Genomic DNA, 15870 nt, shown 5'->3' with positions numbered 1-15870 from the left:
ATAAAAGTTTGTTTTACATAATAATTCCAATTTTTTGTGTATCCATCCGATACGTGCATATAATTAATTGACTGATCGATCGCTGACTGTTGTCACAGTAACTCTCACATAGCTTATTTGACGGATCTGACGGATTCTAAGGGTCATCAATCATGAATCATTCATCGATCAGTCGAACATCCGTCACTGATCATTCACCAATCAGTATATTTCCGTTAAACAGTAACGCCTACGGTTGCAAGTATTGTACATATAGAACGTATTTTCTTTTTTTCAAAGCAGTTCCAGGAAATAGATATTTCAACGGATCTAATTTTACCTTTATATTTTGATATACATGTATATTTTTGTCAACTTCTGTAAACTAGTAATATTGCAAAAAGACTAATGCTAGCTAAAAAAGGCATACATACTTGATCAATCAGACAAGTGTTAAAATGTCAATTATAATGTTGAAATCCCTGAAAGTATTTGGTATTTATTACAAGAAAATAATTATCAAGAATTTCACATGTTCAATGTAGACAAAAACTAGATGAAGTTTTCGATTGAAAGAAAAACGTAGGCGATAAGTGAAAACAGCTGTACATATAAAAGTTATAACAAAACAAATGACATAAAGACTGCATATTGAATGTCCGATGTCGATGAGACAAAAACATGTAACTTACTTTGACGGACAATACAAATGATTGCTGTCGTTAGGCTCAACAATCCTACAACTAATGTTACCAATCCTGCAACAAATATTCCGGTATTTTCTTTTGTGTGTGCAAAGATTTCTTGTCTTAAGTTTGCTACGAAAATATTAAAATTATTATCATGCAATGAAATCCTGATTATACAGATCTACAGTATTATGATTTTTTGTAAATTCCTTGATAAGCTGTTTAATCCATATGCATAAATAATAACGTATTTAAACTGTTATTTTGCGCAAAATGTATAGGTTCATTTCTTATAATACAGTGATTGTGCATGGAAAGGCTTGGTAACAGTTACAAAGATTACACATTACCGTACATATGGTTTGCATGACATTGTTTGGGAGACGTCTACTGTTACATTAAACAATAATTGTACAGCCATGACACGACGAAAACACAACAATGTGAATATAATTCTTGTAAACTTGATTATAATTTGAAATAATATACAATGCAAATGATCGACAAGTCATTTTATAATGTTCAACAAACCAAAAGCAACATTGTAAACTTGATAAGTTAGAGTATATACACACTAACATGCACTTTGACATTCATATTGTGGAATGTATTAATTGCGGCCTAGTGGTACTTAAATTAACTAAAAAGAATACAAACCTTATACCACGGTAGTTAATGACTTTAGATTTTCACCTTATAAATATATGTTCGTTAACTATAAAATATTGCAAAAGCAATAATCTTTGACGGTCGAAAGCGTTTACCAGCTCCACTAATACATGGCCAGCCAGTAAAATAATGATAATACTATCAAATCGCAGATTAGTGCGCGCAGATCTTCAAATGCAATTTCAAATGTGACGTCACTTTGTGCGTTGAGGCTTTGGCTAACTCGGCTGTGTATTTTTATGTGTTGGATTAAGTTGTTTTATGTAATGTATCCGTTTTTATTCTGTAGTTAGTCCCCACTTCGGTTTTATCATGTATATCTATCATATAGTCATTTTATAAAATTTACTGTTTGCAAAATTATAAATTATTCTAAATAATAAGGATGTTCTTGTCCCAGGCAGAAAACCCTGGCCGTGTTGGGCGCAACTTTTTGGAAGTTTTGGTCCTCGGTACTCTTTAGCTTTGTACTTGTTTTGGCTTTCAAACTTTTTTCATCTGAGCGTCACTGGTTGGTCTTGTGTGGACGAGACGCACGTCTGGCGTATTGGATTTTAAACCTGGTGCCTTTTATTAGCTATTATTCGTGTGTTTCTTTGTCCTATATGTTCTCCCATTTATTTGTATTGTAATCCTGTCATGTAATGTTGTCATTTTAATGTTATATTTAACATTGCCATAAAAGCGGGAGGTTTGGCATGCCACAAAACCAGGTTCAACCCACCATTGTTTTCTTAAAATGTCATGTATCAAGTCAGGAAAATGGCCATTGTTATATTATGGTTCGTTTCTGTGTGTGTTACATTTTAATGTTGTGTTTTTGTTGTGTCGTTGTTCTCCTCTTATATTTGATGCGTTTCCCTCAGTTTTAGTTTGTAACCCGGTATTGTTTTTATCTCTATCGATTTATGAGTTTCAAATAGCGGTATACTACTGTTGCCTTTATTTCTTGTTGGGGTTCGTGTTGCTTAGTCTTTAGTTATCTATGTTGTGTTTTGTATACTGTTACTTGTCTTTGGATCATTTTTCGTTTTTTCCATGCCCTCTTTAGTTTGTTTTCGGCTGGTATCTTTCGCTTTTGTTTTACAGCGTTTTTTAGTTAATATGATGACTGTTTTTTTTTTTAAATTCAGTTTTATAAAAGGTTACAAAATGTACATATATACGTCTACACTGCTATGTTCTAATCAAGTTTCAGATTAATCAAATAATGTTGAGCGCGACTGATGAGTCTTTTGTAGACGAAGCGTACACATTTTAAGGGCGGGTATCTTTGTTGATTTTAGTATGCTTACCACAACCAGATATTGTAAATAAGCTATTCGTAGCCAGTGCTTGCGTAATGCTACCTTTTATTTATAACAAGTACACTATTCATTGTTGACAATATAACTACTGTTTCAAGCTCTTTGTATTTAGATATCTAATAAATTTATGTATTTTGAATACATGCTCTAAGTCAATATGAATTGAAAACTCTGACTGAGTAAACACATTACTCATTGACGAAACATCATCGAGGTCAATTCTTATTGTAAAACTATTTTATCATACTATTGTCGAAATGCGCATGTAATGCAATAAAATTGATACCAGTTAATAATAATTCTACCACGCGGGCAATGCATCTGCTCATGGACTGTTACTCCCCCAGAACTTCTCTACTGGCTTGAAAGACCGATATTGTTTATTTGATATTTGCTATCATAATCTAAGAAATCAGTTGAATTTACGGAATTTATTCCTCATGCATAACTCTGGTACCTTTTCCTGGTTTTATTATACGTTTAATTCATTTTTGGTTTACATAACCTCATCCCATGTGTATTAAATGTTTTATTTACAATATGTATGCAACGAACATCACTGAAGAGATTTCATGTCTCACAATGTGCATCTGGTGGAGTACAATGTGTACCTTTAATTTTATATGACATAATTGATGTCTTTAGACTGAAAAGAACTCCAACTCACCTTCTTTCATAACAATAAATCTGCGGTAGAAGACTCCAATTGTGTTTCTAGCTGAGATAATATACTCTCCAAAGTTACTGTATTGTACATTATCGATCAATATGAATGACAAAGAACTGAATCCATTTGTACTAGTGTTAGATAATATTGTACTAAAATTGCATGGTATCATGTCCGTTTCCGCCTTGAAAGTCCATTCTATAGTTGGGGTCGGATTAGCATTTATTGTTACTGTAATGTGTAGAGTGTTGTTTTCTGTGGCACTTATAAATTCTGGAGAAAAGGGTCTTGTATGGTCAAGAAAAGGTTTATCTGAAACAATCATTTGAAAAAATAAAGTGTCAATATTACAGTTAAGGAAAACTCTAGATGGAAAGATTGACAAACTGCAACAACAAGGACAATATTTTTTGACGCTCATGGTTACATATTTGATTTTGAAATACTACCAATTATTTATCAAATAAACAGGTTGCTTAGCCCTTTAGCGATGTTAGTCTTTAGGGTAATTTTGATCTTAACATTACTAACAAGTCTGAAACTAAAAACAATAAGTATTGTTAATAATTTAAGTTATTTTTTAGATATTGTTTTGTAATACATTCAGTTCTGTTCAATATGTTTGCGTGCAATCAGTCCTTTACTGTGCAGTACCTTTTCAGTATGATGTTGTTTTGGACAGGTACATAGCTGCTACTGAACAGAAAAAAATTGGTCAATTGAATACTACATGCACAGGAAAAACAAACATATATGTCACCAAAAATTACAACGCCGTTTACTTAAACGAAATTCACAGTAAACCAAGAATAAAGACGAAAAACGATTATGAACCAAAGAGTAACTTCACCAAAAATACTGCAATGATTCGTTCAAAAACCGTACGAATTTAGTTTTGAAGTATTGTGGTATATGAACAGTGTCATGTCATGAATAATTGCTATAAATCTGTTAAATGCCATCGATTATGTCTAATTGTAAGTATTTACTATTAATACTTGTATTTCTCGAAGTCTATAACACTTATCTGATAAGAAGTAAACAATACGGTCTATTGTATCTACAGGAACAACATAGTTTGTGTTATACAGTAATAGGTAATCTCTATGAAAGGCTTGATAAAAATAGAACATAACATTTCGTCCAGACTTGTTTGAGGGAGATTTAGCTCTTCCTTTGCGTGTTATTACGATTACGACTACGTTTGTTCAACATATTATATTTTGTTGTCAAATATTAGGTACACTAGGAATATTTTTGTACCATTACACTAGTTCACCCGAACCTGAAGTGCGCCTTGAGGTGGACTATTATAAAACAGGTCTTAATGTAATGTTATAAAAATTGTTTCAAATGGAATGCGTTACGACCTATATCTGGTGAAGTGCTGAATACATATCAGTGCCTTGAAAATTTTTATATCACAAAAAAGTCTCTTTAAACTGTCATGCATATTTAGAGCGGACATAACAACATGAACAATTGCAATTTATTAGTTTTGTAAAGTTAAATTAAACGCGTACTAGGTGAATTCTTTTGTAGTAATATACTCCGATCATTCTTAACTGTCTATGCTACTAAAATAACGAGATCCAATTCGTTATCCGGCATGACGTTAAATCGACGAATCAAAGAATTTACCTTTATATATAACTAATATAGGACAATAGTGCTGATTAAAAATTACACCAATACAGACCCTTTTGATTTCCACACAATTATTATTACCAATTATCAACAAGTTCCGTGTCGAATCCGATACCGATACTAATAGTTACCTGTTACTTGTTACATAATCTGTACGTTCCGCCTCTGTCAGGTGCACCAACAAACGGTGTATTTTGGATTTGCTGTATACATGGGTCATAATCACCCCTGAACTTCATCAGAGCTTGACACTACTAATTCAATCATTGACCCCCCAAAACATTATATTTCACAAGTAGTTTCCGGTTGTAGTAAGAAAACAAGGACGGGTTCAAACAGAAAAATTCGTTTAGGAATCGAGTTGAAAATTTTGAAAGCAGAGAAAACTGTGCACCTTATAATCAGCATGACTTTATCAGATGACAATACAAATACTAAAAGTCCAAGCTAAAAATAAGGTGTAGGTACTTCAATTTAGTCACGGACCCGCGAGTGTGTTCTAGTCTTAATAATACATGAGGGTATCGCATGGCCTGCTTCCTACAAGAATGGTGTCTATGCTTTTAAAGACTTACTGTTTCATTTTTAAAACAAAACTAATCTAAGGTTCGTGTAATAATATCGACTGGGTTTGTATTTTAAAACATATGTAATTACCAATCACGACGTGATAACGGTTGACACGTTTTGGCTGTATTTATAAATATGGACACGATCGAGCGTTCCAAAAAGAGAGATGTTCTGCTTTCATATGGACAAGTTTGGGAGACTGAACATGTTTGAGCATGATTTTTTTTTAAATGGACACGATTGGGCGTGCATATATAAAAAGGACATACTTTTTTGTCGCCCTCTAAAAACTAGACATATTTTGCAGTTCCGCGGCGTCATTTGCTCACGTTTTGGGGGATAAACACATTTCGGCAGACAGCAGGGTTTAAGAACATTTGTTGTTTGACCTGTTAGTCAAATGCGTTTTGTTAAAATATACTTTTTCACTTTTTTGGTCTTTTGGAAAATGTTGTTTGTGCTGTATTTAGACCCTTCTAACAAGAAATTTGTTTTGCATGCACACGTATAAAAATTGCGGTTTTTATCCAACGCAATCATAGGTTTGAACGTTGTTTTCAATTTAGACTTGTTTATTTTTTTTCGTTTGGGCTTGTATTATATTTGCCTTCGGGTTTATATGATCCGGTCATCCTATTTTGACTCCTCAAAATTCAGGAGTCTATCCTAAATTGAGGTAAACTGTAAGGCTTTCCAAATACCATTTCCATTCCTAACATCACTGAAGAGACATTAATTATCGAAATCCGGATATGGTGTACAAAAACCTTTGCACCTTTTGTTTGCGGTATATCATCATATCCGCAAGTTTATTGTTTTCTGTTTAGTATTAAATTGATAATCAAAATCCATTTATTACATCTGTGATCCGTTTATTTGGCAATCGCCAATGGCAGTCAGCAGGGTTTAATAACATGTGTTGTTCGACCTGTTAGTCAAATGCGTTTTGTTAAAATATACTGTTTCACTTTCTTGGTCTTTTGGAAAATGTTGTTTGTGCTGTATTTAGACCCCTTTAACAAGACATTTGTTTTGCATGCACACGCATAAAAATTGCGGTTTTTATCCAACGCAATCATAGGTTTGAACGTTGTTTTCAATTTAGACTTGTTTATATTTTTTCGTTTGGGCTTGTATTATATTTGCCTTCGGGTTTATATGATCCGGTCATCCTATTTTGACTCCTCAAAATTCAGGAGTCTATCCTAAATTGAGGTAAACTGTAAGGCTCTTCAAATACCATTTCGATTCCTAACATCACTGAAGAGACATTAATTGTCGAAATCCGGGTAGTGTGTACAAAGACCTTTGCACCTTTTGTTTTCGGTATATCATCTTTTCCGCAAGTTTATTGTTTTCTGTTTAGTATTAAATTGATGATTAAAATCCATTTATTACATCTGTGATCCGTTTATTTGGCAATCGCCAATGGCAGTCAGCAGGGTTAAATAACATGTGTTGTTCGACCTGTTAGTCAAATGCGTTTTGTTAAAATATACTGTTTCACTTTCTTGGTCTTTTGGAAAATGTTATTTGTGCTGTATTTAGACCCCTTAAACAAGAAATTTGTTTTGCATGCACACGTATAAAAATTGCGGTTTTTATCCAACGCAATCATAGGTTTGAACGTTGTTTTCAATTAAGACTTGTTTATATTTTTTCGTTTGGGCTTGTATTATATTTGCCTTCAGGTTTATATGATCCGGTCATCCTATTTTGACTCCTCAAAATTCAAGAGTCTATCCTAAATTGAGGTAAATTCTAGGGCTTTCGAAATACCGTTTCGATTCCTAACGTCACTGAAGAAACATTAATTGTCGAAATCCGGATATGGTGTACAAAAACCTTTGCACCTTTTGTTTGCGGTATATCATCTTTTCCGCAAGTTTATTGTTTTCTGTTTAGTATTAAATTGATAATTAAGATCTATTTATTACATTGGTGATCCGTTTATTTGGCAATCACCAATGGCAGTCAGCAGGGTTTAAGAACATTTGTTGTTCGGCCAGTTAGTCAAATGCGTTTTGTTTAAATATACTTTTTCACTTTGTTGGTCTTTTGGAAAATGTTGTTTGTGCTGTATTTAGACCCCTCTTACAAGAAATTTGTTTTGCATGCACACGTATAAAAATTGCGGTTTTTATCCAACGCAATCATAGGTTTGAACGTTGTTTTCAATTTAGATTTGTTTATATTTTTTCGTTTGGGCTTGTATTATATTTGCCTTCGGGTTTATATGATCCGGTCATCCTATTTTGACTCCTCAAAATTCAAGAGTCTATTCTAAATTGAGGTAAATTGTAAGTCTTTCCAAATACCGTTTCGATTCCTAACATCACTGAAGAGACATTAATTGTCGAAATCCGGATATGGTGTACAATAACCTTTGCACCTTTTGTTTGCGGTATATCATCTTTTCCGCAAGTTTATTGTTTTCTATTTAGTATTTAATTTATAATTAAGATCCATTTATTACATCGGTGATCCGTTTATTTGGCAATCGCCAATGGCAGTCAATAGGGTTTAAGAACATTTGTTGTTCGACCTGTTAGTCAAATGCGTTTTGTTAAAATATACTGTTTCACTTTCTTGGTCATTTGGAAAATGTTTTTTGTGCTGTATTTAAACCCCTTTAACAAGAAATTTGTTTTGCATGCAAACGTATAAAAATTGCGGTTTTTATCCAACGCAATCATAGGTTTGAACGTTGTTTTCAATTTAGACTTGTTTATATTTTTCCGTTTGGGCTTGTATTATTTTTGCCTTCGGGTTTATATGATCCGGTCATCCTATTTTGACTCCTCAAAAATCAAGAGTCTATCCTAAATTGAGGTAAATTGTAAGGCTTTCCAAATACCGTTTCGATTCCTAACGTCACTGAAGAAACATTAATTGTCGAAATACGGATATGGTGTACAAAAACCTTTGCACCTTTTGTTTGCGGTAAATCATCTTTTCCGCAAGTTTATTGTTTTCTGTTTAATATTAAATTCATAGTGAAGATCCATTTATTACATCGGTGATCCGTTTATTTGGCAATCGCCAATGGCAGTCAGCAGGGTTTAAGAACATATGTTGTTGGACCTGTTAGTCAAATGCGTTTTGTTAAAATATACTTTTTCACTTTTTTGGTCTTTTGGAAAATGTTGTTTGTGCTGTATTTAGACCCCTCTAACAAGACATTTGTTTTGCATGCACACGTATAAAAATTGCGGTTTTTATCTAACGCAATCATAGGTTTGAACGTTGTTTTTAATTTAGAATTGTTTATATTTTTTCGTTTGGGCTTGTATTATATTTGCCCTCGGTTTTATATGATCCGGTCATCCTATTTTGACTCCTTAAAATTCAAGAGTCTATTCTTAGTTGAGGTAAATTGTAAGGTTTTCCAAATACCGTTTCGATTCCTAACATTACTGAAGAGACATTAATTGTCGAAATCCGTATATGGTGTACAAAAACCTTTGCACCTTTTGTTTGCGGTATATCATCTTTTCCGCAAGTTTATTTTTTCTGTTTAGTATTTAATTTATAATTAAGATCCATTCATGACATCGGTGATCCGTTTATTTGGCAATCGCCAATGGCAGTCAGCAGGGTTTAAGAATATTTGTTGTTCGACCTGTTAGTCAAATGCGTTTTGTTAAAATATACTTTTTGACTTTTTTGGTATTTTGGAAAATGTTGTTTGTGCTGTATTTAGATCCCTCTAATGCGAAATTTGTTTTGCATGCACACGTATAAAAATTGTAGTTTTTATCCAACGCAATCATAGGTTTGAACGTTGTTTTCAATTTAGACTTGTTTATATTTTTTCGTTTGGGCTTGTATTATATTTTCCTTCGGGTTTATATGTTCCGGTCATCCTATTTTGACTCCTCAAAATTCAAGATTCTATCCTAAATTGAGGTAAATTGTAAGGCATTCCAAATACCGTTTCGATTCCTAACGTCTCGGAAGAAACATTAATTGTCGAAATCCAGATATGGTGTACAACAACCTTCGCACCTTTTGTTTGCGGTATATAATCTTTTCCGCAAGTTAATTGTTTTCTGTTTAGTAATGAATTTATAATTAAGATCCATTTATTACATCGGTGATCCGTTTATTTGGCAATCGCCAATGCCAGTCAGCAGGGTTTAAGAACATTTGTTGTTCGACCTGTTAGTCAAATGCGCCTTGTTAAAATATACTTTTTCTCTTTTTTGGTCTTTTGGAAAATGTTGTTTGTGCTGTATTTAGACCCCTCTAACAAGACATTTGTTTTGCATGCACACGTATAAAAATTGCGGTTTTTATCCAACGCAATCATAGGTTTGAACGTTGGTTTCAATTTAGACTTGTTTCTAATTTTTCGTTTGGGCTTGTATTATATTTGCCTACGGGGTTTATATGATCCGGTCATCCTATTTTGACTCCTCAAAATTCAAGAGTCTATCCTAAATTGAGGTAAATTATAAGGCTTTCCAAATACCGTTTCGATTCCTAACATCACTGAAGAGACAATAATTGTCGAAATCCGGATATGGTGTACAAAAACCTTTGCACCTTTTGTTTGCGGTATATCATCTTTTCCGCAAGTTTATTGTTTTCTGTTTATTATTTGATTGATAATTAAGATCCATTTATTACATCGGTGATCCGTTTATTTGGCAATCGCCATAAGGCAGTCAGCAGGGTTTAAGAACATTTGTTGTTGGACCTGTTAGTCAAATGCGTTTTGTTAAAATATACTTTTTCACTTTTTTGGTCTTTTGGAAAATGTTGTTTGTGCTGTATTTAGACCCCTCTAACAAGACATTTGTTTTGCATGCACACGTATACAAATTGCGGTTTTTATCCAGCACAATCATAGGTTTGAACGATGTTTTCAATTTGGACTTATTTATATTTTTTCATTTGGGCTTGTATTATATTTGCCTTCGGGTTTATATGTTCCGGTCATCCTATTTTGACTCCTCAAAATTCAAGAGTCTATCCTTAATTGAAGTAAATTGTAAGGTTTTCCAAATACCGTTTCGATTCCTAACATCACTGAAGAGACATTATTTGTCGAAATCCGGATATGGTGTACAAAAACCTTTGCACCTTTTGTGTGCTGTATATCATCTTTTCCGCAAGTTTATTGTTTTCTGTTTAGTATTAAATTTATAATTAAAACCCATTTATCACATCGGTGGTACGTTTATTTGGCAATCGCCAATGGCAGTCAGCAAGGTTTAAGAACATTTGTTGTTCGACCTGTTATTCAAAGGCGTTTTGTTAAAGTATTCTTTTTGACTTTTTTTTTCCTTTGGAAAATGTTGTTTGTGCTGTATTTAGACCCCTCTAACAAGAAATTTGTTTTGCATGCACACGTATAAAAATTACGGTTTTTATCCAACGCAATCATAGGTTTGGACGTTGTTTTCAATTTAGACTTGTTTATATTTTTTCGTTAAGGCTTGTACTATATTTGCCTTTGGGTTTATATGATCCGGTCATCCTATTTTGACTCCTCAAAATTCAAGAGTCTATCCTAATTTTGGGTAAATTGTAAGGCTTTCCAAATACCGTTTCGATTCCTAACATCACTGAGGAGACATTAATTGTCGAAATCCGGATATGGTGTACAAAAACCTTTGCACCTTTTGTTTGCTGTATATCATCTTTTCCGCAAGTTTATTGTGTTCTGTCCAGTTTTAAATTTGTAATTAGGATCCATTTATTACATCGGTGATCCGTTTATTAGGCAATCGCCAATGGCAGTCAGCAGGGTTTAAGAACATTTGTTGTTGGACCTGTTAGTCAAATGCGTTTTGTTAAAATATACTTTTTCACTTTTTTGGTCTTTTAGAAAATGTTGTTAATTTGTGCTGTATTTAGACCCCTCTAACAAGACATTTGATTTGCATGCACACGTATAAAAATTGCGGTTTTTATCTAACGCAATCATAGGTTTGAACGTTGTTTTCAATTTAGAATTGTTTATATTTTTTCGTTTGGGCTTGTATTATATTTGCCCTCGGTTTTATATGATCCGGTCATCCTATTTTGGCTCCTTAAAATTCAAGAGTCTATTCTTAGTTGAGGTAAATTGTAAGGCATTCCAAATGCCGTTTCGATTCCTAACGTCTCTGAAGAAACATTAATTGTCGAAATCCAGATATGGTGTACAAAAACCTTCGCACCTTTTGTTTGCGGTATATCATCTTTTCCGCAAGTTTATTTTTTCTGTTTAGTATTTAATTTATAATTAAGATCCATTTATGACATCGGTGATCCGTTTATTTGGCAATCGCCAATGGCAGTCAGCAGGGTTTAAGAATATTTGTTGTTCAACCTGTTAGTCAAATGCGTTTTGTTAAAATATACTTTTTGACTTCTTTGGTCTTTTGGAAAATGTTGTTTGTGCTGTATTTAGATCCCTCTAATGCGAAATTTGTTTTGCATGCACACGTATAAAAATTGTAGTTTTTATCCAACGCAATCATAGGTTTGAACGTTGTTTTCAATTTAGACTTGTTTATATTTTTTCGTTTGGGCTTGTATTATATTTTCCTTCGGGTTTATATGTTCCAGTCATCCTATTTTGACTCCTCAAAATTCAAGATTCTATCCTAAATTGAGGTAAATTGTAAGGCATTCCAAATACCGTTTCGATTCCTAACGTCTCTGAAGAAACATTAATTGTCGAAATCCAAATATGGTGTACAAAAACCTTCGCACCTTTTGTTTGCGGTATATAATCTTTTCCGCAAGTTAATTGTTTTCTGTTTAGTAATGAATTTATAATTAAGATCCATTTATTACATCGGTGATCCGTTTATTTGGCAATCGCCAATGGCAGTCATCACGGTTTAAGAACATTTGTTGTTCGACCTATTAGTCAAATGCGTTTTGTTAAAATATTCTTTTTCACTTTTTTTTTCCTTTGGAAAATGTTGTTTGTGCTGTATTTAGACCCCTCTTACAAGAAATTTGTTTTGCATGCACACGTATAAAAATTGCGGTTTTTATCCAACGCAATCATAGGTTTGAACGTTGGTTTCAATTTAGACTTGTTTCTAATTTTTCGTTTTGGCTTGAATTATATTTGCCTTCGGGTTTATATGATCCGGTCATCCTATTTTGACTCCTCAAAATTCAAGAGTCTATCCTAAATTGAGGTAAATTGTAAGGCTTTCTAAATACCGTTTCGATTCCTAACGTCACTGAAGAGACACTAATTGTCGAAATCCGGATATGGTGTACAAAAACCTTTGCACCTTTTCTTTGCAGTATATCATCTTTCCGCAAGTTAATTGTTTTCTGTTTATTATTTAATTGATAATTAAGATCCATTTATTACACCGCTGATCCCTTTATTTGGCAATCGCCAATGGCAGTCATCAGGGTTTAAGAACATTTGTTGTTCGACCTATTAGTCAAATGCGTTTTGTTAAAATATTCTTTTTGACTTTTTTTTTTTCCTTTGGAAAATGTTGTTTGTGCTGTATTTAGACCCCTCTAACAAGAAATTTGTTTTGCATGCACACGTATAAAAATTGCGGTTTTTATCCAACGCAATCATAGGTTTGAACGTTGTTTTCAATTTAGACTTGTTTATATTTTTTCGTTTGGGCTTGTATTATATATGCCTTCGGGTTTATATGATCTGGTCATCCTATTTTGACTCCTCAAAATTCAAGTGTTAATCCTTAATTGAGGTAAATTGTAAGGCTTTCCAAATACCGTTTCGATTCCTAACATCACTGAAGAGACATTAATTGTCGAAATTCGGATATGGTGTACAAAAACCTTTGCACCTTTTGTTTTCGGTATATCATCTTTTCCGCAAGTTTATTGTTTTCTGTTTAGTATTTAATTTATAATTCAGATCCATTTATTACATCGGTGATCCGTTTTTTTGGCAATCGCCAATGGCAGTCAGCAGGGTTTAAGAACATTTGTTGTTCGATCTGTTAGTCAAATGCGTTTTGTTAAAATATATTGTTTCACTTTCTTGGTCTTTTGGAAAATGTTGTTTGTGCTGTATTTAGACTCCTCTTACAAAACATTTGTTTTGCATGCACACGTATAAAAATTGCGGTTTTTATCCAACGCAATCATAGGTTTGAATGTTGTTTTCAATTTAGACTTGTTTATATTTTTTCGTTTGGGCTTGTATTATATTTGCCTTTGGGTTTATATGATCCGGTCATCCTATTTTGACTCCTCAAAATTCAAGAATCTATCCTAAATTGAGGTAAATTGTAAGGCTTTCCAAATACCGTTTCGATTCCTAACATCACTGAAGAGACATTAATTGTCGAAATCCTGATATGGTGTACAAAAACCTTTGCACCTTTTGTTTGCGGTATATCATCTTTTCCGCAAGTTTATTGTTTTCTGTTTAGTATTTAATTTATAATTAAAATCCATTTATCACATCGGTGATACGTTTATTTGGCAATCGCCAATGGCAGTCAGCAGGGTTTAAGAACATTTGTTGTTCGACCTATTAGTCAAATGCGTTTTGTTAAAATATTCTTTTTGACTTTTTTTTTTCCTTTGGAAAATGTTGTTTGTGCTGTATTTAGACCCCTCTAACAAGAAATTTGTTTTGCATGCACACGTATAAAAATTGCGGTTTTTATCCAACGCAATCATAGGTTTGAACGTTGTTTTCAATTTAGACTTGTTTATATTTTTTCGTTTGGGCTTGTATTATATTTGCCTTCGGGTTTATATGTTCCGGTCATCCTATTTTGACTCCTCAAAATTCAAGAGTCTATCCTTAATTGAGGTAAGTTGTAAGGCTTTCCAACCACCGATTTGATTCCTAACATCACTGAATAGACATTAATTGTCGAAATCCGAATATGGTGTACAAAAACCTTTGCACCTTATGTTTGCGGTATATCATCTTTTCCGCAAGTTTATTGTTTTCTGTTTAGTATTTAATTGATAATTAAGATCCATTTATGACATCGGTGATCCGTTTATTTGGCAATCGCCAATGGCAGTCAGCAGGTTTTAAGAACATTTGTTGTTCGATCTGTTAGTCAAATGCGTTTTGTTATAATATACTTTTTCACTTTCTTGATCTTTTGGAAAATGTTGTTTGTGCTGTATTTAGACCCCTCTAATACGGAATTTGTTTTGCATGCACACGTATAAAAATTGTGGTTTTTATCCAACGCAATCATAGGTTTGAACGTTGTTTTCAATCTAGACTTGTTTATATTTTTTCGTTTGGGCTTGTATTATATTTGCCTTCGGGTTTATATGATCCGGTCATCCTATTTTGACTCCTCAAAATTCAAGAGTCTATCCTTAATTGAGGTAAATTGTAAGGCTTTCCAAATACCGTTTCGATTCCTAACATCACTGAAGAGACATTAATTGTCGAAATCCGGATATGGTGTACAAAAACCTTTGCACCTTTTGTTTGCTGTATATCATCTTTTCCGCAAGTTTATTGTTTTCTGTCCAGTATTAAATTTGTAATTAAGATCCATTTATTACATCGGTGATCCGTTTATTTGGCAATCGCCAATGGCAGTCAGCAGGGTTTAAGAACATTTGTTGTTCGACCTGTTAGTCAAATGCGTTTTGTTATAATATACTGTTTCACTTTCTTGGTCTTTTGGAAATTGTTGTTTGTGCTGTATTTAGACCCCTCTTACAAGACATTTGTTTTGCATGCAGACGTATAAACATTGCGGTTTTTATCTAACGCAATCATAGGTTTGAACGTTGTTTACAATTTGGACTTATTTATATTTTTTCATTCGGGCTTGTATTATATTTGCCTTCGGTTTTATATGATCCGGTCATCCTATTTTTACTCCTCAAAATTCAAGAGTCTATCCTAAGATGAGGTAAATTGTAAGGCTTTCCAAATACCGTTTCGATTCCTAACATCACTGAAGAGACATTAATTGTCGAAATCCGGATATGGTGTACAAAAACCTTTGCACCTTTTGTTTGCGGTATATCATCTTTTCCGCAAGTTTATTGTTTTCTGTTTAGTATTCAATTTATAACTAAGATCCATTTATCACATCGGTGATCCGTTTATTTGGCAATCGCCAATGGCAGTCAGCAGGGTTTAAGAACATTTGTTGTTCGACCTGTTAGTCAAATGCGTTTTTGTTAAAATTTACTTTTTGACTTTTTTTTTCCCTTGGAAAATGTTGTTTGTGCTGTATTTAGACCCCTCTAAAAAGAAATTTGTTTTGCATGCACACGTATAAAAATTGCGGTTTTTATCCAACGCAATCATAGGTTTGAACGTTGTTTTCAATTAAGACTTGTTTATATTTTTTCGTTTGGGCTTGTTTTATATATGACTTTGGGTTTATATGTTCCGGTCATC

The 15870-nt window shown here is 33.3% G+C and overlaps 1 protein-coding gene across 1 annotated transcript in view; it reads right to left on the bottom strand.

Moving 5' to 3' along the window:
• The window catches only part of LOC127702819 (carcinoembryonic antigen-related cell adhesion molecule 1-like), a 146138-nt gene that overhangs the window by 38596 nt on the left and 91672 nt on the right, over positions 1-15870 (bottom strand). Inside the window, exons 5-6 of the mRNA XM_052207119.1 lie at positions 3312-3623; positions 672-797 (exon numbers count right to left, since the gene is read on the bottom strand). Coding sequence (XP_052063079.1) covers positions 672-797; positions 3312-3623 — 438 coding nt within the window. The remainder of the gene's footprint in view (positions 1-671; positions 798-3311; positions 3624-15870) is intronic.

The sequence above is a fragment of the Mytilus californianus genome, unplaced genomic scaffold (genome assembly GCF_021869535.1).
Source record: "Mytilus californianus isolate M0D057914Y unplaced genomic scaffold, xbMytCali1.0.p SCAF_5, whole genome shotgun sequence".
Classification (NCBI taxonomy): Eukaryota; Metazoa; Mollusca; class Bivalvia; order Mytilida; family Mytilidae; genus Mytilus; species Mytilus californianus.
This window is presented reverse-complemented; position numbering and strand designations above follow the sequence as displayed.